The 25,779-nt window shown below is 38.8% G+C and overlaps 1 protein-coding gene across 1 annotated transcript; it reads right to left on the reverse strand.

Annotated features, from left to right (window-relative positions):
• Positions 1–509: 509 nt before the first annotated feature.
• Positions 510–23,861, reverse strand: PPP2CA (protein phosphatase 2 catalytic subunit alpha). The gene is made up of 7 exons (XM_004475907.4): positions 23,221–23,861; positions 7,613–7,822; positions 4,772–4,945; positions 4,143–4,232; positions 3,685–3,846; positions 2,888–3,006; positions 510–2,349 (listed from the first exon to the last, which is right to left on the reverse strand). The coding sequence occupies exons 1-7, from the start codon at positions 23,320–23,322 to the stop codon at positions 2,277–2,279; spliced, it is 930 nt and encodes a 309-aa protein (XP_004475964.1). The 5' UTR covers positions 23,323–23,861; the 3' UTR covers positions 510–2,276.
• Positions 23,862–25,779: the final 1,918 nt, after the last annotated feature.

Consider the following 25,779-nt stretch of genomic DNA (forward strand, 5'->3'; position numbering starts at 1 on the left):
TCTATGTCTGCTTAGGATATTCAACTTAAGAAATGGGCACATGATCTTACCAATTCACTAAGTTCCAAAGCAAAGTCTATATGCTCTAATAGAGTACTCATTAGACTCATTCTTAGTTGACTAGCCTTTCTAGCACATTTTCCTTACTACTTCATAAGGAGACAGGGTACTAAGCAGGAGGTACTTTCTGGGAATAGATGGCCAAAGTGTAGTCATTGCCTGCAATTAGTTTAAACCTTGATAATCATTCTAAAACTAAGCCATTCTGGCCACAAACCCTGTTCTACTAACTACAAGATTTACTTGTAGAATCTGAACCTGGATGACAGCACCATGTGTTAATTATAAGACAGGAAGTCCTTTAATGCCTCCTTTAAAATCAATTCTGATTATCACCAGACATGAAAAACAGCTGGTTGGTGTCTACATTACTTGGGCAGTGGATTAAAACTACAGTACACATACATGCACACAAACTATTTGTTCAGTCAGAGAGAGAAGGCATAAAGTGAAGGTTAAAAAAGTATGAGAATGTATTTTTGTAAAATTAGAAAAAAAAATAACATGAAATGGAGACATATAGATAGGAAATAACTAAGGCTTTTTTTTTTGTTATTGCTTTGGACAATCAACTCTGTAAATAACCAAAAAACTATCAATCAGAGAAGAGATAAAAGGAAAATGGGTCACTCAAGTTTAAAACAAAACAAAACCATCTACTATTAGAAAAGGGAAATGCTAACACTTCCTCGTCAGTTCCAAATTCAACAAAGTACAAAAGCAAGGAAACTTTTATTACTATACTTACACCAGTAATGATTAAGTGTCCTGAAGTTTGCCCTGGTTGGTTAAGATGATCAATATTAAATTTAATTTCCACAGAAGAACTGTTTTAACCTCTCAATCCCCTTGTAAGAATAAATGGGGAAAAACTTATTAACAGCTTAGCATTACCCTTTCAAGTACCACTTTTGTCTTTGGGTAAACGTACATAAAACTAAACCAGGATCCAGCAAAAGTTTTCTATTTGATTTCACTAATATCACTTAAAGAGTTTAATACTGGCAAATGCTTTAACAGTTTTCTTACCAGGGACAAATTTAACTCTAAGATCACATGGCAAATAATATACAAATATTTCAAAATTTACTTATCTGTCAATCATTTTAAAGAGTCCATGTAACATACATTGCAATATAATATTAATAATCAGAATTCACTGTTAAGTAGACATGGCTTATCATTTGGTTAAGCTCTATCTGAAAACATGCTGTTTTATTAAAACAAAACCCAAAAAACATAAAAGTCTCAAATTTTACAGTTAAGTCTTATTGAAGTGGCATAGATATTTCTTTTCTTGCAGAATCCATGGTTCCTTCTTACAGGAAAAACCCATGACAAGCACACAATGTTGTATTATCTAGACTGCCAAAAGTCTGAAGTTAATCTGAAGAACTGGCAGAGTTACCAGAAAGATGTAGTGATCTTGATTTTTTTTTCCCTTTACCTAGCATTCTACAAGTCTAAAATTTATCAATTCATTTATTTTTTAAATAAACAGCAACCAATCTTGCCCATTGATACAATTAAATTTTGACTTTTTCAGTTCTTAGTTCACAAGTTTATTATGAAAAACACTGCAGTGCTCTTGTGCAGTAACATCATCTTATGGGGGGGCCAGTTCTGTTCAAAACAACTCACCAGGTTCTGACAATAACAAAGAACAACATGGACAAAGATTGGAAGGGGAATAAACTGAGTGCAGACAAATCATACAATTAAATTAAACAGTATCCCTGAAAATAAACAAAACAATTTCAAAATTCACAAGTAGAGGGGGGGCCTTGGTACTTATTTTTAAAAATGTTCATTAAGCTCCAATGATTGTTTGCTGCTATCATTATCTACAGACATGCTGAGTAAAGCTATAGCTAAATGGAAGTTAAACTGTATTCACCAGTTGTTAATGTTTACATCTTAATATCTGCAGTCTCTCAGAGAAAGCAAAAGTAACTACAAATAGTGCTATGCCAGAAACTGATTTCTTGACCAACAATGTCGCTTCAGCATGCAATGAACTGGTTCATTCTAAAGTGGTCACAGCTGTTGATGACAAGAGGCTTTGTATTTTTATATGGCACATCTTTTGGTCCGTGTGAAAACAAGTTTTTGAGTGTTAACTATTCTCTGACACTTTGAAGTTACTGTTGCTCTTCCCATTTCCTTTAGATCAATATATATGGTTCATGGCAATACTGTACAAGTTTAAAATTTCATTACAGGAAGTAGTCTGGGGTACGACGAGTAACATGTGGCTCGCCTCTGCGAGGTGCTGGGTCAAACTGCAAGCTGAAAAACAAGATATCAATGTATTGGCAAAATTCAAAATATTAGTCTTTCAAACTTCACACATGTTTTTCCTTTCTAATTTCAGCTTGCCTTAATGTAAAAGAATACTAACTGTAGCCTAATAATGCATTTAATGATAAAGGTTTTCTAGCTGCACACCTCTTCCACAAGAGGCAAAGGCAACTGCAGACAGAGAAACTGTCCTTTTACATATTGGGGCTCTTCCTAAGATCATTCAAAAGAAAAGTTCTATGAACTAATTAAAATTTTAAGAGCCTAACTGTACTGTATCTGTATTATCACCCGCAAGATATATTTTATTAACTCCACATTAAAAACATCAAGTTAAAAGTTAAAACTAATAATTTGCATTAAGGTCTCTTATAAAAGTTAGTTGCTGTTGCTGTATTTCAACATATTATAGGTCCACTTCAAAGAAAACGTAAAATCAAACTAGAATCTGATTTAACTCTTACACCTCCCATTGAAACTATATATTCAAGTAATGGCAACCAACTTCTCAGATGTAAATACTTACAAAGAGTATTTTAGAGTATCATCAAGTTCCATGATTGCAGCTTGGTTACCACAACGATAACAATAGTTTGGAGCACTGAAAATTGTCACAACATTCCGGTCATGGCACCAGTTATAGCCCTACAAAGAAACAAAAGAAGTTAAAAAAAAAACAAACACAAAAAAACCTGCTTTATTTTTTTCACACAACCGTGACTCCACTCTAAAAGTGAAAATAAGAGCTACCCTAAGTTCCAACAGGCTTAAGAAATGTTAATAATTTTTCAGTGATTTAATAATTTTCTTCACATTGTACAACTTTAAAAAAATACATGTATTTATTTGGGGAATACTATAAAAAGAAAAATAATCTCAAACTGCTTCTTATCTTATGTAAATGCAGTGTCTCATCAGAATCTCCTATTGCGGTGGCCCTAAACATGATCCAAGACTGAATATTTATATGGACATTCCATGTAGAGGCAGGCTCTACTGGATACCAGAACCTTATTAATATTCTACTCAGACAAAGGTGAAGGTCCCAAAGTTGGTCACACTGCCCAGGAACAAAGGAGAAATGCCTCAGGATGTCATTCCCTTAAGGTCCATGTGCACGCATGAGCTATTTTTTAAGTATTGTTCACAAACTCTTTCCATAGCTTTAGAAAAGTAAAATGTTGACAATAATCATAGTTAAATCAGTACTAATCTAAACAGAACCCTCATTTTAAAAGTATAACAGTCAATGTTCTATGCTAAGAACCTTAGCCCATTTTCCTCTTTATCTTCCTTAAGCAAATCACATTTCAAAGAACATACCTCCATCACCAGTTGGTGAGCTCTAGACACCAGCGTGAGGCCATTGGCATGATTAAATGTCTCAGAAATATCTTGCCCAAAGGTATAACCAGCTCCTCGAGGAGATATACCCCAACCACCACGGTCATCTGGATCTGACCACAGCAAGTCACACATTGGACCCTAAAAACCAAGTTTCAGTTATAAACTGTCTCTTAGTAAAACGGTTAACACGTGATTTGAATAATTCATCAGAAAAAGCACCCTATTATGCCATGCCCTTTGAAGACAACCTAAGACCAGTTCCACAGTTGTTGTGATCTCCCTTTGAAGAATGAGGATGACAAGAGTACACATACTTCATGGGGTAGTTTTGAGAATTCAATGAGATAATATATATAATAAACTAAGTTGCAATTAAATTTCTCCTCTCCCTAAAGTTTTCTGAAAAGGCTTTATTAGCAAAGGAAAGTCATTACCTCATGGGGAACTTCTTGTAGGCGATCAAGTGCTCTGATGTGATCCAGTGTATCTATGGACGGTGAGAGGCCACCGTGTAGACAGAAGATCTACAAAGAGTGGTTTATAATGTTAACCTCACCCAAGAGCAGCTTTGCTGTGCAGCCACCTACAAATCTTGGTCTCACTGGCTATTTCTCTGCTTTGCCTGAACAAGGCTTTTCTCTGTCAGGTGCATCTTACCTCCAAGCTCCTTACCTAAGCTATGAGTACACTGCCCGCCGCCCCTCCCACCCCCCTTCCTTCTTGATAAACCATTGCTGCTCCACACAGATGCCACCTCAATTAGCACTTCAAGAAAACATTTCCCTGACCTTACCCCCTCTCCAAACAGAGAGACTAGTATTTTCATTCTTACAGAATTTTCTTGCAATTTATTCTGTGCATACCTCTATCTGGACCAGTAATTAGCTAACTACATCTCCCAGACTTTCTAGAAACACGCAAAGAAGATGGGCTACATCTTCCATCCCTGCAGTCCTAACATACAAAGAAGGCACTTAAAAAAAAACAATAATTAGTATCTAAACATCAAGAAAGCAGAATCTAGAAAAAAATAATCACTATGATCTTAAGAAGACCCACATACCTGCCCATCCACCAAGGCAGTGAGAGGAAGATAGTCAAAAAGATCTGTAAAGTATTTCCAAACATTTGCATTTCCATATTTCCTTAAACACTCATCATAGAAACCATATACTTGTGTGATCTGCCTGCTCTCATGATTCCCTCGAAGAATAGTGATGCGTTCACGGTAACGAACCTGTATCAACAAAAAAGAAAACAACATAAGCAGCTGGCTCTTTCAAAAATCAAATGACAATTTCAAGAAACTTTGTATAGGGAAACCAAAGTTCCAGTTTTGTTTGGGAGGGGGCGACAGGACATCCCAACACTCCACATCACACCAACTGCAATCACAGCTCTATTAACATGCCATAGGGTGTTTTGTCAGCCCCATCTCAACTCCTCCTACCATCAGCTTTACACCAAGCACATTAATGGACTATAAAACTCCATACATGAATTTCATTTTTTAAACAGTTCAATTACATTTTACTAAATCTATAGTTATGCAACCTTCACCACGACCCAGTTTTAGAACCTTTCCATAACTCCAAAATGAACCCTAGTACCTATCTGCAGTCACTCCCTACTCCCACTCTCAGCAACCACTGATTTACTTTCTTCCCATAGAGATTTGTGCCTTTTTCAGAAATTTCACATAAATGGAATCATAAGATATGTTGTCTTTTGCATCTGGTTTCGTTCACTAAGCATATTTTTTGAGGATCATCCATGTTGTAGCATACACCAGTGATTTCTTCCATTTTACTGTTGCACAGTAGTCCACTGTATGGCTATATCACTTTTGTTTATCCATTCACCAGTAGATAAACATATGGACTGTTGTGGGTTATTATGAATATAGCAGCTATGAGAATCTGCAAGCTTTTGTATGGATAAATGTTTTCATTTCTCTTGAGTAGATGCGAGGAGTATAACTGCTGGGTCATTGGGTAGGAATATGTTTACCTTTTTTTCTTTTCAAAGATTTATTTCTCTCCCTTTCCCCCCTGCCCCGGTTGTCTGTTCTGTGTCTATCTGCTGCATCGTCTTCTTTGTCCGCTTCTGTTGTCAGCAGCACGGGAATCTGTTTCTTTTTGTTGTGTCAGCTTGTTGTGTCAGCTCTTCGTGTGGGTGGCACCATTCCTGGGCAGGCTGCACTTTCTTTTTGTGCTGGGCGGCTCTCCTTACGGGGCGCACGGCACTCCTTGTGCACATCAGCACTGCATATGTGCCAGCTCCACACGGGTCAAGGAGGCCCGGGATTTGAACCGCGGACATCCCATGTGGTAGATGGACAACACAATCTGTAGAACAGCCCTAACCACTGGGTCAAGTCCGCCGCCTGCCTATTCTTAAACTGTCTTATTAAGTTATAAAAGTGCTTCAAAAAAAAATTCCGGATACAAGTACTTTATCAGATATATGATTTGTAAATGTTTTCTTCCAGTCTGTAGCTTATCTTTATTTTCTTGATGTCTTTTGAAGAACAAAAATTCTCATTTTCATGTTCAATTTATCAGTTTTTTAAAAAAAAGATTGTACTTTCGATGCATGCTGTATCTAGAAAATCTTTGCCTAACCCAAGTTCATAAAGATTTTCTCTTAGAATTTTTTTCCTGGAAGTTCTGTAGCTTTAGTACTTACATTTAGGTCTATAATTCATTTTGATCCATTTGTGTATCGTATGAGATAAGGTTCTAAAAGTTTAATTTTGCATATGGATATCCAATTGTTTCAACACCATTTGCAGAAAGAACAAACCTTTCCTCAATACATGAATTCTTAAAAGTAGCAGCCATTCCTCTTTTGACCAATGAGATTCATCATGGGCTTTAAGCACAAATTAACTTGCTTTCAAGATTCACAACATTATCTACAGTCACGGCAAAAACTTTCAGTCATCGAATCCAATTCCTCCATTTCACAGATGCAGAACAGAATGACTTCCAACAACGTTTTGTGGCACTTTACATGGCTCAGATTAGTAGCTTCACAAACATACCGTTATATATTAATCACCTAAAATTCAACTCTTGTCAAAACCGTATCTCACTGCCTCTCCAATATTAAAAGTTCGTGGCAACGATTTTACTATTCTGCATATTCTCTAATATAAAAGGGTCTACTGGCTAGGAAAATAAATCCCAAAAGGTAAAGTGCAACAATTTCCTTTAAGGAAAAGGGAGAAGCCTGCCACCTTTAAGAGTTATATATATTTTTAAATGTTCATTTATATATTTCACAAAGCCACAACTGGTAGACGTATTATTTTGCACTTTTTTCCAATTTTCATTTTTACTCTTCTAGAATACTATGTGTTTGTTTAATGGCTACAAAATAGTTCATTGAGATAAATCGTAGATATTCACCCACTGTTACTTAGAGCAACTTTTCTTGGGGATAATGCCACAGTTTGTGTTTTCACATAAATAACCTTTGTTCCTCTTAAATTTATTCCTCAGTAAAATTTTGAGTATGGGGTTACTGAGTCAGAGTAGTATACACATTTTGACATTTACATGTTTTGTTCCTTCAAAAGTATCTATAAATCTTACCACACCCCTATTTAGGGAACTAAAATTTCCATCTGACCAGCTCTCAACATTTTTCAAATCATCTGGCCAAGGCATTCTCTTCCTTAGAGAGCCCCTTAACTCAGAATAAAAGCAGATTTATAATCAACTCCACAACTTAAATACCTGTATTCAGGAAAGTTTTCTTCTGAAATTCTGAAATTGTATCTGACAACACAATCTGTAGAACAGTCAGATGTGGAAAAACACAAAACACTGGGGAAAAGGAACACTGGAGAGGATCGTCTTACCCAGTTCAAATTGCCCAAACAAAAAATTTTAATTACCTTTAGAGCTACAAGCAGTGTAACTGTTTCAACTGAGTAATAGCCTCTGTCAACATAATCTCCCATAAACAAGTAATTGGTATCTGGTGATTTGCCACCAATTCTAAACAGTTCCATGAGATCATGAAATTGCCCATGCACATCTCCACAGACGGTGACTGGACATCGAACTTCTTGCACATTGGATTCTTTTGTCAGGATTTCTTTAGCCTATAGTTAAGGAGGGAAAAAAAAGAACATTTGGCATTAAACAACATTGCCACAGATAAGTTACCTATACTTAAGGGGGAGACCCAGTGTAGATGAAGAAAACATCACTTCAACCTACTGTTTATAGACATTTATGGTCCCATTAAAATTAGAGGACAAAATATGGCTAGAGTCTAGCCATTGGTTTTCACCCCTGACACTTAGCAATAATGTGTATCAAGATAAGTAGCCCAGTTCCTCTCATAAACAACAGTTTTTAGGCCTATCAGTTGCCACCTAATTAAATGCTAAAGAGATCTCATTAGTAGCCCTAAAAGACCAATGAAAATAGACCAAAACATTCAGGTACCTACTGCATCAGCTTTACAGTTCTAACTATAATACTGGCACTCTGGGATTCCAGGCTATGGGGGAAAAGTTCCTTAGTACTACTAGAGATTTGTCTTTGTTTTTTATTTTTGGAAGGTATTACAAATATTTTGTTTTACAGCTATGGCTATTCAGAAAACATAGTTTTTATGCTGCTTTTTAAAAAATACGGTTGTATACTCGTCCCAACATGCACAAATTCAAACATTACTTTTAAGGGTAATCTTTAAGGACCACTTAACATTTCACTAAGTAGAAACCTTATCTTTCATTCAATAAACATTTATTGACCATTTGTCATAGGCCAGAAACAGTAAAGTGTACTGGAAGCTAATCATTCATTCGTTCAACCACTGGAAATATAGCAGTGAACAAGTCAGGGTTCCTCCCACTGCAGTGGGGTGTGTGTGTGAGAGAGAGAAAGGCCACAAACAAATAAGCAAACCATGTGTAGACCATATTAAGTAACATGAAGGAATGGGGAGAGAATAACTGGGGGAGTTCACTTTAAGTAAAATAACACAATAAACAAAACAGCCCATAAAAGTACAGTCTAGCAGGAGAGAAAGACAAGAAAAACATCATTACAAATAGAAAGGGCGAAGAGCTGAGATATGCTAGGGTGAGAAGCACAGTGTTTCAGGATCACAAACACCAGGACAATTAGAAAACTTTCTGCCTGGGGCCCAGAGGATGGGCAGCACAATTACTGAAAGGAGTTGGGAGTAGGAAAAGGGAGAGGCAATCATGAGTTTAAAACACCAGAAATTAAGAGAAAAAGTTAAAATAGAGATTGATGGATGGTGACCAAGAGACTGAGCCTAAAGAACAAATCTAATCAAAATAGCATGAGAACAAATATTAATTGACAAAAATTGATGAATTTAGGCTTTCGGAAGTATGATCATGAAAATGGGTGTGTGAGATGTACTAGAACATAAAGGTCACTAGTATTCAGTGACCAGTGCACCACCAAGCCTTACCTAGGCTACCTCTAGAATACTTCTCAAAATTCTTCCACTTCTATCTTTGTCACTAACCTTGGTCCAAGACACCATTATCTCACCTTGATTACTGTGCTAGCCTCTACACTAAACTCCGTTTCCATTCTTCCTGCCTCTAATAAATTTCCCATGCAACAAAGTGATAGTTTTAAAATATTCATCGGATTAATTTATCACCACTATGCACCAAACCTAGCTAGAACAGTACCTGGGATATAGAAGGCACTTAATATACTTGCTAAATGAATCAAGAATTTAAACTGAGGTGCCAGTTAGGCTGTGAGGGAAAGCCAAGGATGTCTCTCAGAACAACAGCAGAAGTATAGCTCTTTGAAGAATGAAAAAAATAAAGACAGAAGCCTGAAAATCATGAGAAATGTTACCCTGAAATAGGTATAGCCTGAGCATATGGATTTTGTTTGAGCTTCCCAAGTGATTTTCAAAGTGCAGCTAAGGTTGCATAGCACAGTCTTAAAACCAGACTTTGTCATTTTTGGTCACCCCTCAAAATGTAATTAGTATGGCTCCTTAGTAACAAATTCTCTATGGTAATTTTACCTCTGTGTTGCCTTCTAACCCATTCACACTCTGGAACAAGCTATACATCCCTCAATTAAGTAAAGAATCTTTGGAGCTGGAATCCAAGCATCATTTTTTTTAAGTGCCCTCCCCAAGGTGCTTTTCTAGATGCAGCTAAGTTTGATCTTGAATCACTATTTTCAAATCTTCAAACATTTTGGGGAGCCTATTTCAGAACCCACCAACCAGTGACATCCCCAAAAGAATTACTAACTTGATCTAACATTTTACTGAGTTTAGAAAAAAGTTTCAAACCTGTCTCAAAAGAGACCTTTCTTAAGAAACACATGTAACCCAACTGTTATTAAGTCCCACTTTAATTTGAAATATTTCTCTATAGGGTAATTCTGCCCTTTTCTGATTTATTATGATTAAAAAGCAGTTTAGGGGAAGCAGACTTGGCTCAACTGATAAGAGTGTCTGCCTACCACATGGGAGGTCCACGGTTCACATCCAGGGCCTCCTTGACCCATGTGGAACTGGCCCACATGCAGTGCTGATGCGCACAAGGAGTGCCGTGCAACGCAGGGGTGTCCCCTGCGTAGGGGAGCCCCACCCGCAAGGAGTGCGCCCTGTAAGGAGAGCCACCCAGCGTGAAAGAAAAGTCCAGCCTGCCCAGGAGTGGCACCACACACATGGAGAGCTGACGCAGCAAGATGACACAACAAAAACAACAACAAAAGAGATACAGATTCCCAGTGCCATTGACAAGGATACAAGCGGACACAAGAGAACACACAGCAAATGGACACAGAACGAACAACTGGGGTGGGGGGTGGGGGAAGAAGAGAGAAATAAATAAAAATAAATCTTTAAAAAAAATTAAAAAAGAAAAAGCAGTTTAGTAGGCATCTTCTATTACTAAGCCTATCTGGCACTAACACCATGTTTTTTAGCACCTAGAACATCCTAGAACATACTAATAAAAATAGCTTTGAATGAAATGATAGGTTCACTTTAAATAACTTAACAAAAATTACTTGGAAGCTTTAAAAGGCCAATGATAAGAAAAATGGTCACCTACCATGTTAATCTTACATAATGTCATTGTCACATTTAACTTTATCAGAAGTGAAATTTTAAAGCACATCTCTGAACACTTGCTTGAAACACTGATACCACCATGAACAAAAGATACCTATCCTTATTTGCAAGGCTATTTGGGCTATTTTCTATATGAATGACTTGGAAAAAAAACACAACAATTGTCATTCAGCACTGCCTGAAATTTCTTATGACAAACTACACAAGATTTCTATTCAAATTATGAAAGGAAAAATAAGTCTAAATGCTATTTGTTCCTTTTATTTGAACTGAGACAACTCACAATGATAAACACCCTATTTTAATTTTAAAACTATAAAAGTTACAGTGATACATTCCTGTAAAAACTTTAAACAGATAGAACTACATGTCCCCTTTGACCACTCTCCACAATCTCACTCTCCCTGCACCTCCTCCTCCCCAAGTAGTCCCCAATTAACATTTTCATGTCTATCCTTTTCCATCTTTTTTATACATTTGACATACATATTGTATGCCTACAGAAATATACAGATTTCGTCTACATTTTTTAAAAACTAGAAACAAATGTTCAATTGCCTGCTTTTCTCTTAATATACCCCAGAGTTCATAATTATCATGTATAGATATGGTGAATTCCTTATACTGGCTCCAAAGTATTCCCTAACTGACTGATGCCTACAATACTGGGGTAGGAGGTAGAGTTGTGACTTGGGGTAAAAGTACTGAGATGTACATCCTAGGATTTGCTTCCTTGTTTACATACACACACCTGTATGCATGTATACTGAAAAAAGACACTATGAAGTGCATCACCTAGCATACCTAGTAGTTTGCATTTTATGCTGACACTACCAAATTGTTCTCCAAAATGGAAAGGACAAGATAACTCTAAAGTGAAAAATTTTAACTTCTAAATCGTAGAAAGCCAACCAAAACTTTCTTCCCCTCTTACCAGACTAATCACAGTGAAGTCCAGGAGAAAACCATCAAGATATTAAGTATATCTTAACAGCAAAAATGCAAGTTTAAGAAGGACGAGTTTTTATTATGCTTTTGGTTGTCTGTCTCAATTTACCAGCTCTCACACTATTAAGTCACTAAAACACACTATCCCAGAACAATAAAGGGTACAGACATCCATATTAAAGATTATTTTTAAATCAAGAAAACTAATCATAGAAAAAGAAAGGCCTGAGAGAAATTGTATTATCACCAAGAGTCGGCCTTGTCAATCCCAGAAGCTCACAACAGTATACCTCTATGGGTCATTTAATGGAACCTTCATTAACCAAGTTTCATAGGTTAGCTACACAACCTCAATTCTCTAGTTTAATAAGCAAAATAAATGGTAGAACCAGACTTTTAAAGCAATTTAATTAACACTGGAGATTTTTAATTTTTAATAACTATTCAGTTTCTGGCATCTGACTCAATTTAAAATCTCATGTCACCTGAATTATGAACAGAAGCAAAACATATACATGAATATACTTCACAATTTGCTTCCCCTAAAATATTTTCTCAGGCCTTCAAATTTCTCACCTATTATAATTACGACTTGGAAAAGCAAACAAACAAACAAAACCAAGATCAAGTTTTTACAATATTCAAATTTTTACTTATCGAAACACTACTGAGGGGAGCAGATTTGGCCCAAGGGATAGGGCGTCTGCCTACCACATGGGAGGTCCAAGGTTCAAACCCAGGGCCTCCTGACCTGTGTGATAAGCTGGCCCATGCGCAGCGCTGATGCACGCAAGGAGTACCATGCAACGCAGGGGTGTCCCCCACATAGGGGAGCCCCACGCACAAGGGTGCGCCCTGTAAGGAGAGCCACCCAGTGCGAAAAAAGCACAGCCTGCCCAGGAATGGCGCCACACACATGGAGAGCTGACACAGGAAGATGACACAACAAAACAAGACAGATTCCGGGTGCTGCTGACAAGAATACAAGCAGACACAGAACACACAGCAAATGGGACACAGAGAGTAGACAACTGGGGGGGGGTGGAAATAAATAATAAATTAAAAAAAAAACTACTGGAATTCAGTTAAATGGTATATAGTCTGGAATGAATGAATTAAAGCAAAAATGGTTTGTTATAAAATTCTGTGTACAAAGTTAAAACTGGAAAAAGATTAGTCCATTAGTCTTTAGCTTATGGCCAGTAACTACAGGAAGTTAAAATTTTACAGTGTTTATTCCAAATTGGAGATTCAGTTGAAGGAAAGCTTATTATCAATGTCCTCTCAGCATTCTGAGTTTGGATTCAGAAATCATCCATCTTTATTTTTCAACCTAATATGAAACAGCTGTACAATAAATGACCTATAGATTTGTTTTGACATTCTTGGAAGTAGGCCATCCTAACCACCACAGCAACATGAAATTACAAACAAAAAGCAGATTTAAAATCATGAACCACAACGTAGTAGTACGAGCATTTTCTTGCTTTGACAAAACTGGATTATGCCAATTTATGTAATAATGAATCAAAGGAAGTACCCATAATCCAGCTATTTCATAAATAAAATGTTAACTCATTGATTTAATTGGCATTTTTCATTTTAGCGCTCGAACTTATTTCCCAATTATCTACTAATTTCCTCTTATACAAATTGTTCAAACATGTTCTTTGAGCATCTATTTAGATGTAAACAACTTTCTTAAGCATTTGCATAGCTATGTTTTAATGTTTTTTTAAATTAACTTTTTCACATTTTATCATTTAATTTATAGAAGTTTAAAAAATTGTTAATGCAACTACTCAAGCTTCTTTTTATACAGGTACTTCAAATACCTGACTACAATTAAAAACATTTTGACATTAAATAACTTACTATGGATCACAGTTAGTAGTATTTTGATGATGTTCTTTCATAATCTGTAACATGTTCCACAACAATGAAAAGTGTTGGTGGAGGGCTGAGGTATGGGAATTCTGCATGTTATACATGACTTTTGTAAACTCACAACTTTTTTAATTTAAAAAATATGTATTTTTAAAAAATCAGTCACCAATGTATATATGGTGTGTGTATATATATGGTAACTTTGCTCTGTGTTCTTCTGTGTCTGCTTGCATTCTTGTCATGTGGCACCCGGAAACTGTGTCGCTTTTTTTGATGCATCATCTTACTGCGTCAGCTCTCTGTGTATGTGGCGCCACTCCTGGATGGGCTGTGCTTTTTTTCACGTGGGGTGGCTCTCCTTGTGGGGCACATTCCTTGTGCATGGGGCACCCCTACACAGGGGACACCCCTGCGTGGCACGGCACTCCTTGCGCATGGCAGCACTGAGAGTGGGCTAGCTCACCATGCAGGTCAGGAGGCCCTGGTATCGAACCCTGGCCCTCCATATTGTGGGAGAACACTATCAGTTGAGCCACAACCGTTTCAGACAACAATCCTTATCGTTCAAGCCTTCAGTACTTGGGTACTGTGGTATTTTGAGTCTTTTGTTGGCCCCAGAAAATTATGTTCTTAAATTGGTCTTTTCCTCTGGGTGTGAATCTATTGTGAACCTTTGATTAGATTCAGTTTAAGGGCCATTTCATTAGATTACTCCAGTGAAATATAGCACAGGGTGGGCCTTAATCCTTTTACTGGATTCCTTTATGAACAGTACAAATATGCAGAGAGAAAAGGCCATAAAGACAGAAAGACAGAGAAGAATCCATAGAAGCTGAGAGAGAAAGCCAGTAGAACAAGCAGCTGAAATCAATGGAACCTGAGAGGAAGTCAGAAGCTAAAAGCAAGGAGGCTCAGAGGAGAGGTGAGAGACAACAGACACAGCCATCTGCCTGACTGTCCACAGCTGCAGCTTGGGGAGAAAGCACCTCCTGATCACACCTTGATTTGGACACTTTCACTGCCTAAGAACTGTAAATTTATAAGTTAATAAATAAACCCCCATTGTAAAAGCCAACTCATTTCTGGTATACTGCCTCGGTAGCTTTTAGCAAACTAAAATAGGTACTCCAAGTATTATGTATGATCATGCCATTCATGCAAGCCACTTTGCTGGAAAGCAGAGCACTCTTCTCACCACTAAAGGGAAAACACGAAAGTGCAGGTTTTAAAATAACTTCATCAGATCTCCACTAGCTATATTTTTTCTTAGTCTCAAAAACAATTACATAGTAGTATACATTGTGGCATTAAAAGTAGACCAAGAAATAATTTGCTTTAAATATTGGTTCAATCTTTGGGCTAATAATATTCATCTTTGGTGTTAGCTGCTTGAAAGGAATTATGTAGTAATGAAGTATTTTCTTAAAGGTAGATTTTTTTTTTCAGAATTATTTATCCCCCCCCCCCCCCGCCCCCACCCAGTTCCTCTCATTGTCTGCTCTCTGTCCACTTGCTATGTGTTCTTCTGTGCCTGCTTGTATTCTCATTTGGCGGCTCCAACAACCGATCCTGGGTCCTTCCAAAGTGGGAGAAAGGCGATTACTCTCTTGTACCATCTCTGCTCCCTGTTTTGCTGCCACTTCTTATTCTCTCTCCTCTGTGTTTCTTGCTGCATCAGCTTTCCGTGTTGCACGCGTCGGCTCGCACTCCTGCATGGCCAGCTTTCCCACGTGGGAAGACACTCCTGTGCAAGGCTGCATTGCCACATGGGCCGGCACTGCGCGTGGGTCAGCTAACCCTCACCAGGAGGCCCTGGGCATCAAACCCTAGACCTCCTAAGTGGTAGACGGAAGCCCAAATGGTTGAGTCACATCCGTTTCCCTTAAATGCAGATATTAAGAATGCTTTCCTTCAAAGGAAGAAAATATTCCCTTTTCTACAAAGTTACTGTTTAAGTCAAACAATGACGAACCTCAAGGTCCGTATTGAGGAAATTATATTTAGGTTTATCAGGCTAATCAATGATCTCTGCTTAAAGAAATACACATTTTATATCATAGATTTTGTCCTTAGTGGGAAAAGTCATTATAGGAAGAAAACAACTAGTTAACAATCCTTTTAATTAAGAAGTCAATGCTGGTTTTAACACTTCTCAGTAAGATCAAACTAAAACCAGACACAAATGACACCCTTATAATCTAGAATTACTAATAGTATATTACTTGACAATAGAATCTCCGTTTTTGAAAGTTATGTTACTATAAAAATCTGCGATTATTAATTCTAATGTTCACTGGAATGCTAGTAAATTTAACATTTCATATTCTACCACATATTTGAACCCATCTTTTAACAATATAGGACATGAGAAGCAAAGCTGAAAATCTTCCATAAATATTTTTTTGAATTTTACTTTATGGTTTAAGCAAAAGTGAAGACATTCAAAAACTTTTTTGAAAAGTGAAATAATTACCTTTATAGGTAAGAAAAAAATTTTCAATTTCCTGATTTCATTTTGCTTCATACCATTTTTATGAAGGATAAAAAGCAAGTTTATTTATCATTTTCATAATTGTACCAAAAAATAACATTCATAATAAATTACTATCAGGCCTGGAAGCAAACAAGTCTTGAGATAATTACCTTCAACCATCAAACCATTCTACTTATCACTTCTCTTTCATAAACTATACCAAACAGATAACCTCTAATACAGGAGTTCTTAAAACTTTTTTGTTCCACAGACCCCTCTGCCAATCAGGTGAAAACCACAGACCCCTTACTAAGTCCACACTATACTGTTTATTACTTAATAAATGTATCACACCAACACGTTCCCACAAGAATGTGGGTTTTTTTAAAATTTCAACTCAAGTTCACGGACCCCTTATTAAGAGCTCCTGCTCTAATACTTCATGAGACATTGTTTCTTTTATTAAAATCTGTATAATTATATACATTTTATTTTATTTTTTAAGTATTGTAGTCTTCCATATAATGCTCCAGAACTAGTGTTTGCTATTTAGCTTTAAGGCTTAGTGCTTAAACAAAAGAAAAATGTCAGGAATAATTCTAAAATTGAATTAAAATACAGAATACGTTTTTTCCCATTTGTTTTTGTCAAACAAACCCTCAAGGCCACTGACCTAATGTAACAACCATTTTCTCTAAAGCTCTATGTCTGACATGTGCATATATCAAACATTCCCAATCATTCAACGTCTATGCAGGAGAAAAAAAGTTTATCTACTAAACAACTGAGAAATGTTGCTATGTACGTAACTGTATTTAAAAAAACCTACCACAATAATCCATCATAAAAAAGATTCATCCACTTTGAGTCTGTTTCCTCCCTTATTTGTAAAAAGGTGACTGGCTTAGACCGTATGGTTCTTTTCATCACTAAAATTCCTAAAGCACTTCGTAGGCCTCTTAATTGAGTCAAAGAAGTAGATAGTGGGCAGGAATGCTACTTTACAGATAATGAGTGACAGAGAAATAAACACCATTTGATCATCACTAGCACAAACACTCTAAAACCTTTTCTATCTAGAGTTTATTACAGGGTTAACCTACCAACTACCTAATCTGAAACCCTGCTAAAAATGAGAACAAAGAACTAATAAATCCCTACCTATCAAAACAAGACAACGCTATTCAAAGTAAAACAGTGAAGAAAATTCATAACGCATATAATAGAGATTTAATAAATATTGGCTGAATGAATTCCAAAAACAAATGTTCAGCGTCAAAGAGCTAATAGAGTCACTTGCACTCTATAACCTTTGTGAGCTATACTTTAAATATGATTCTAGCCAGGTAAAGAGACTCTACTATTTATCTCCCACAGGCAGTCTAGAGCAGTGGCTCTTGGTCTTCTTTCAGCCCCAATACCAGAAGATAAAAATTCCCATCTCTAGAAGTAACTGTGACTAAGGCAGAGCTAGGGACAAGGAGTGCTAGAGCAAATGGCCAGGTGACCCTGTATAGTTTAGAAAATATTGCCCGGATTCAGATAAACATCCTTGTCACTAGCTTGTTCATCCATCCTAAACACAATATCAAAGTATATTTAAGCAACAGTAACTTCATATTAGTGAGAAAGCAAGCAGGTAATTTCAGCAGCCAGAGACCACTCTCTACTTCAGGCCATCTACCACTTCTGCTCCAGAAGCTGCTGAAAGAATAGTTATTAAAAACAATAATTTAAAAAAATTAAAAATAAACAAAAAAAACCCACAAGCCAAAAAACATCCCCCTTCTTACTCCTATTTCAATACAGACTTTAATTGTGTAGGAGAGTTCAGACTGGGGGCTTTTCCAGACAAGGATAGTAATGAGAAATGGAAAAGCAAAAAATGGAGAGATGATGAATTAAAAGTAGATAGGAAAAAAGTGTTTCCCCTACCACATATCTTTTCCTATCTTTCCTCAGCACCCTCAAAAAACACAGCCACCTGATGGTATAGCACAGCATTGTGAACATAATGAACAGCACTGAAATATCTATCTAAATGTGATTAAAAGGGGAAAGGTTAGATTGTATATATGGTAACAAATAAAAATAAACAACAAAAAAAAATCCACAGAACTATAATACACAGTCAACCCTAATTTAAACCATGGACAAGAGTTAATAGTACAATTCCAGGAAGCGGATTTGGCTCAACCGATAGAGTCCACCTACCACATGGGAGGACCAGGGTTCAAACCCAGGGCCTCCTGACCCGTGTGGTGAGCTGGCCCATGCACAGTGCGGATGCGTGCAAGGAGTGCCATGCCACGCAAGGGTGTCCCCCACGTAGGGGAACCCCACGCACATCAAGTGCACCCCGTAAAGAAAGCCGCCCCACATGAAAAAAGGGCAGCCTGCCCAGGAATGGTGCCACACACAGACAACTGACGAAGCAAGATGACACAATAACAAAAAAAGAGACACAGATTCCTGGTGCCGCTGACAAGAATACAAGCGGACACAGAAGAACAAACAGCAAAACAGCAAATGGACCCAGAGAGTAGACAACGGGGGGGGGGGGGGGGGGGGGGGGAAGAGGGGAGGCGGGGAAGGGGAAGGGGAGAGAATTAAAAAAAAAAAAAAAAGTACAAGGGTTTGAGTGCCTGCTTCTCATATATGAGACCCTAGGTTTAATCCCCAGTACCTCCTAAAATAATAATAATGTGGTATCTGGGAATCCTGTATCTTATGTATGATTTTTCTGTAAACCCAGAACTTCTCTAATAAAGGAAACAAAACAAAAACACTACCATCATTACCTCAACCCAAACCCAAAAACTCCTGGTATTCTTAACTTATTGCTTCCAAAGTAAACAAAGGATAATCCACGGGTAACACTGACAAACTTTATGTACAATGAGAAAAGGAAAAGATTTGATTCAATAAAAGGGTGGGGGGACACTTCAGACTGGTGACAGAAATATTATTCCTATACATACATTCCTCCAGTGCCCATCCTTTTTTCTACAACAGGAGTTTCACCCTGGCCCACTTTTTGTAGACACAGAAATCTTGGCCCTGATGGAGCAAACAAAGGGGTTGGGGGTGGCAGTGGAGGTTTGGTTTATCTGAATGGCAGGACTAGTCACCTTTTTTGTATATTTTTTAATTAATCCAAAATCAACTGCATTAGTGCTTCAGCCAGGGAGCTCCTAAAACACACATACAGAGGTTAGACTGTGGCTGCTAAGAGGATGAAAAGGCATTTTATAAGCTGTAATGAACAATATAAATGTCAATTGTACGTCACAAAATCGAAAAATTATTACTGTTTCCTCCTCCAGGACAAAGTGGGACAATACTATGTTATATGAATAGAAGTTTCAAACATTAAAAGTTTTCATTTCACAGAATTCAGTTTTGGTTCAATTCTCCTGCATCAATTCACAACACTATCTCAGAAAAGAGAGGAGGTGTGAAGGACAACTAGAATATTAGGGTTACAACTAATAAGTCTAGAAATCTCAATTTTATCCACTGTAGTCAAGTCACTTTATCTTTCTGAGAACCAAATCTGTAATTGAAGATAATGATTGCCTCATAAGTTTAAGTATGTGAAAGCAAAATAAAAATAATATTCAGTAACATACCTCCCGAAATTACTTTAATGGAAATGAGCCATTCTTTGCAATTACACACACACACACAAATATATTATTACCCACTTGATATAGGGACTTAATCTTGGTCACATATTTTTCAGCTCCTTTAACTGGAAAGAAGCAGTGTGCTTTTTTTCTGTACTCACGTAAAAAACGGTGAATCTAAGTGAAACTTCTAACAACTGCATTTTGTTACAGACAGCATACCTATGTAAGAACTCCTTTGGGGAAAAATTTAAAAAAGCAAATTCCTGGCTATCAAACAACATATTCCACAAGTTTGGTAAGACCTGAAAGCAGGAAGCCGAAAACCATGAAACCACTACTGAAACCATATAATAAAAGACTGTTTTCATCTACTGTAATTAACTCAAAAATAAGTTAACACTATTTAGTACTTCTATACTGTAAATGGAAATGTATCAGATGAGTTGTACAGATGTAGTTAATTCTACAGACTATAGAACTGTGCCTGAGTCAAAACCGCATACGTTCACCACCAATTTTTAAACGCTCGACAAATTATGATCCCCCAAATAACAAGGTTTAGAGCATACAGAATAACCTTGGCTTTGATATTAACCTTAATCATATCTTTTTTAAGAAGTCTGACTAGCCAATAACATAAAAACCACTTTCATCTTAGTCAATAAATACACTTGGATTCTCTCCGTTTTCAACATCTATAACTGTTAATTGTTGACACGATACCATAATAATGGCCTTAGTATTTTTAAATCACAGTGACCTTTTATGGTATAACTCTCTTAACTATTTTAAATATTTCAGTTATTTCATGCCGATCAGGAATCTTAAGGTGAGTAAAAGGTAAGCATTTACATTACCATCCTTTCTTATATCAGCTATCACCAAGTTGTAACATCTTTTCTAAAAAACTATTAGTATTATAATTTAAAAATTTTAACCTGCAAGGTTTACTATTTAAAAGGCAACCATACTTAAGAGCATTTGTAGCTTCACCCAATATGCTATGGGCCATACAATTATTAACAGTAAAAAGAGAATTTATGTTTTAGTAGAAACACTGTACAAAGAACCATTTCAAGCCAGGCATCCTAACTCATCCACATGCCTAAAAAGTTGTCTTCAAATTAACTTACCTTGGAAAGTTGATATAGTTCCAAAAGCTGAAATATTTACAAGCTAAAAACAGCATGAAGGCTGTGTAATGATACCCCTACCTCCACCTCCGCAAAGATTATTCCATGGAAACTTTTATGTAACACGTAACTTTAAATATTATTTCCACGTTTTTGGCTCACAGAACTAAAATCTGAACAAGGTAACTGACCAAACAATGGAGATACACACTACGCTTAGTATTACAGAGGATTTTACCAAATCCATTAAGCTTCAGTCACTCCACCTCAACCACCCAGTAATATCTTCTATGTCTTCAACACACTCTATTTCCCCGGTCCATCTCCTTACTGATGTCCACACCATGGTTGTCTGTTCAACTAGATTCAAGTCTCCTTGAGAATAGGCATGATTATTCTTCATTGCTTTTGAGTCCTCTTAGACGAGTAAGTGAGCTTGGATATTCAATAGATGTACAATACTTAAACACAAAGTACTATTTAAAATATAACTGTAAAACTCAGAAAATTAGAAGGGACTTCAGAAACAGGACTTAGTGTCCAGGTCTAACCCGCAGTCTAGTGGTCTTCAGATTATATCATTACCTCTTGTCCAGCGTTTTCTACCCAAATGACAAGTCATCTAGTTAAATGCCTACTCAAATTCTTTTTATACAGAATAAGTACCAAACCCCTAAAGGCAGTAAAATCATTATTTATATTACTCAGAAATTAAGACCTAGCAATATATATTAATTTTTAAAAGCCTATTTCTAAAGTTTTTAAGCAAATGTAAGTATTACAGAATATGACAGAAATAAGGGTCAAAAAGCAAGGAAAGGTTCAGTATACGGCTAACGATTAAAATTCAGCTTCATTACATGATATGACACCTCCATCTAATAGTGGTTTTGTTCGGGCTTGGAATAATCTAAATTTGACTCGCTTAAATTCCAATTATTCACAGTATGGTTTCTGAAAAAGTCTGTCTTGCAAGCATATACATCAAACTCTTGATACTAATTTTCACATTAAACCACAAATGAATCAGTGTAATAGCTTTCTAATAACTTTTTTCACTAACGAAATGCTAATATGATATCCCACAATTCCGCACTAAAATGAAATGATGAAAAGTTAATTTTGAGAATGGAAGTTTAAAATGTTCAAAGCGGAGATAATTATTTTCTGTACTTTAAAAAACTGGGTTAATAAGATCTTAAAAACACAACACAGCTAATAGATTACTCGATAATTAGGCTGTTCCCCAAACTCTAAGAAAAAATAAAACAGAATTAGATCATACAAAATACAAAGATCATATAAAATACGAGAACTAAAGCATTCCATTTTCAACATCCGTGAATTTATTTAAACTCTAAGCGCAGTGTTTGGAATGCAGTTGAGTTCAATCGACAGCATTATTATTAGTCCTACTACTTGCACTAAAAAACACAAGTAACTTTTTCAAGAGACAGGATACAAAACCTGCCGCTCTTCCAGTGTGCTCATTTAAAAATAAATGGCAAAATGCCAAGTATGCTAAGCTTGGAGAAGGGTTTCAGACTATCCAACTTGAGTCAGCATATAAATCATAGATTAAACCGCCACTTGATTTCCAATTCAAAAGCTCCTTATGTAGTGTGACTCACCAAAATCTCCATTTCTTCCGACTATAAAGAAGAACTCTTCTATACACCTCCCCACAACTACCACCATGACCTTCCTGGAAATTAGGTTTCAAATTTAATTACATTTCCTTTAAAATTCACTTTAAATAAGTGTCTGAAGAATATCGTTCGATGAGTTTAATACAAATCTCCCAGAATAGTACTAGAACAAGGATTTCAATGAAACGCTAGGTGCTAATCTGTCGAAATGACCAGGAACCTACTCCTGGATCTGGCCTACTAGCTTGCCTTTGGGGATTCTCTGGACCGCACTGTACCTGAGAATTAAGCCTAAGCACAAGAAAGAAGCTCTCATCGCTGAGGCCCAGGCCGCCAAACCCTAGTCCTCCTACCCGGATCTCAAAACCGTCCACGACCCTGACACACAGGATCTCCGCTCCCCCGCTACTACCCCAGGCGCCAAGGCCGGGAGCCTCAGAACCCCCAGAGTCGGGCAAACGGCGCCATTTTAAGCGGCGGCGGCGGCGACAACCAATCCCTGGGCTGGAGGCAGGGGGCGCCGGGTCGCTCGGGAGATGCCACCGGGCAGCGCCCGCGCCGGTCTGGGAGGAGCTGGGGGACTGGGACGGCGGCCTCCGCCATGTTGCACCCTTCCCGCGGCCGTCACCTTCCAGCGGGCTCAGACGCGCGGCAGTTCCCGCAGCTGGAGCGCAACTTACCTTCTCGCAGAGGCTCTTGACCTGGGATTCGGACAGCTGCTTGCACTCGTTCAGCTGCTCGATCCACTGGTCCAGCTCCTTGGTGAACACCTTCTCGTCCATGATGCCACCCGCCCGAACCGGCTGCCGCTCCGCACTACTCCCGCGCCACCGCCCGCAACCGGGCCACACACACACACCGCCGCCGGTTCTCGGGGTACTACTGTGGCTACGGACGGCTGCTTGGCGTTAACGCGGGCCGGCTGGCTTTCTCTGCAGTACTCGGCCACTGGCCGCTGTGCCTCCTCCTTTTCTCGCTCTAGCTCCGGAGCTCGGCTCTGTAATGGCGGCCGCCCGGCGTGGTGACGTCACGCCCGGCGTCAGAAGGCGGCGAGGTGCGGAGGAAAAAGGGACTGAGACACGAGCTGCGCAACTGCAAATCGACGCTGATCTACCGCAAAAGCGGACAGGGGACGGAAACGAGGGACCACAGCGCAGGCGCAGTGTAGCTGGCAGATTATAGAGGCACCTTCGCTTTTAGGGCGTGGTCTCCCAAAAGGGGTAGGGGTGGGGGTCGAGGAGAGGGTGGAGAACTGAGACTGAGCAAGCGCAGTGCTTAGCAGAAGTGAATGGGCGAGTCCCAGAGCTCCACGCCCTGCGCGGCGCCGGCGCGGGTTCGGCGCAGGCGCAGTCCTTGTGGATGGGGGCGCTCTTGGTTGCCTGGGACTTCTTAGCTTGTGGAGGTAGGCTTGTAATACACTTCAGCGGTTCACCTGAGACCAGTCGCCAGATCACGGAAACGAGACTTGCAACTCGATGGCCCCTCCAGTGCAACAGCGCTGGAATTGCGTGGGTTCCCCGCATCTTTGAAGGCAGAGACGCGGCGCCGAACGGCAGCCTGGTTAGAGTGAACACCCCCGCCTTTGGGCGCGGCCGGCAGTTTGTAATTAGGTCACTCGTAGGCGGAGAAGGGTGTACCTGCTGGGGGAGTGCCTCAGTGCACCTGACTCCCCTAGCACACACCTGTCCCCGGACCTAGGTGTCTCGTCAGGTATGGTGGGCGGGGACCGAGGCTTAGGGCTTCTCTCCGGGATTTGAACCGCGCCAGGCTCCCATACACCCCAGCTGGCCTTCCGCCCCAGTTGTGCACTTTCCTCCCACCCCAGTTTTCCCTAGGAATGAGAGGCACAGCCCCCCAAAAACCCTCCCAGCCCTTGCCTATTTTCTGGAGGGGGAGGCCGCAGGAGATGGACGCACCGTTCAGACCGCTTTCGGTTGAAGGTAGGAGCGACTATGATCCGCCGTTTAAAGAAAGCTCCGAAACCCTAAAACGGGACCTCGTTTGGGTTTTGTGAAACGTGTTCACATTTCATTGTCCCAGCATTCGCGGAAATATTTGATTCTGGAGAATGCCAGCCAAGTACCAGATACCAACCCTGGGGAGAGAGGGGTGATCCAAGCCGAGGTACCCTGCCCTAGTGGAGCTCGCATTCTCCCTACAGTACTGGCTTAAAATGGTTTGGGGAAAGGCAAAAGAGAGATTATGATGTCCCCAGGATCTGAGGTAGAAACTTTGCCAAGGACATTTAGCCATGAAGGCCAGGACAAGAGCTGAACTTGGGTGCCTGTCTTCTAGGCCCCCTGTCCCCAACTCTGCCCGGCCGTCCGCAGGGAAGCACTGGCTCTCTTAGCTCAGAGGACATCATCTGGACCAACAGCCTGAAACTAGGCCTTGGAGACCCGGATTAGCCAATGACAGGACTGAAAATCCTTCATCCAAGACAACCTGCTTAGCAAGGCGGTATGACTTGGCCTTCCCAAGCTGGAAATTGCCATTTTGCTTTCCGGTTATTCTTCCCATTCGTGTGCCCAGAAGAGAGGCCCTCAGATCTCTCCAGAAGGCTTATCACAACTTTATTTACCAGATGGGAAAAAGTCTTTATAGCTCAAAATCTGACCCAGTTTTGCAGTTAAAATCCTCCAAAAAATAGTTAAGACCACGTGGAATGAATGAGGAAATAAATCACTGCTTGGTACTCATAAAGCCATGCCCAGTGTGCTATACAATCGGATCCCTCACCACTGCCCAGTACCGTGTGAGAATTGATCCTGCCTGATAGGGCAAGAATCCCATAGTCACTCAGAAAAGAAACTTGCCCAAGGCAGTGATTAGGATTTGATACTTCATACTCTCAAGCGCAGAGAATTGGCCACATTCACACAGCTGATCTCCCAGGAACTGAAATATGGAACATCTTACCTATAAAGATGATGTTAGGCTGGTAGATTAAACAAGTATTAAGCACCCACTATGTGCTAAGATTATAATGAGTGGGTTTTTCTAAAGTACTCGGATCTCCTTGGTTGTATTAATGTAGGTGCTATTTATTTTTTCTTGATGCAGATTACTTGGCTCACTAACACCATAAAATGGAGGGAAGATAAAATTGTATGTACTTAAAATATCCTGCCAAATAATTAGATGCCATGTCTTAATTTCTTGAGGAATGAATTCTAGGAAGCTCTCATTAGTATTCCGGTAGTGAAGTAAAAGAATACATGATTAAAACAATACAAAAA

This window comes from Dasypus novemcinctus, chromosome 2, assembly GCF_030445035.2.
Source record: "Dasypus novemcinctus isolate mDasNov1 chromosome 2, mDasNov1.1.hap2, whole genome shotgun sequence".
NCBI classification, from domain to species: Eukaryota; Metazoa; Chordata; class Mammalia; order Cingulata; family Dasypodidae; genus Dasypus; species Dasypus novemcinctus.

What these genes read in the sequence shown, in the direction of transcription:
- PPP2CA (XM_004475907.4), bottom strand. Translation starts at nt 23,322, where the DNA reads ATGGACGAGAAGGTGTTCACCAAGGAGCTGGACCAGTGGATCGAGCAG. An exon ending in CACTGCTTGTAGCTCTAAAG is followed by an intron (nt 4,946 to 7,612) that starts GTAATTAAAATT and finishes TTGTTGATACAG; the next exon opens with GTTCGTTACCGTGAACGCAT. An exon ending in CTGCCTTGGTGGATGGGCAG is followed by an intron (nt 4,233 to 4,771) that starts GTATGTGGGTCT and finishes CACTCTTTGTAG; the next exon opens with ATCTTCTGTCTACACGGTGG.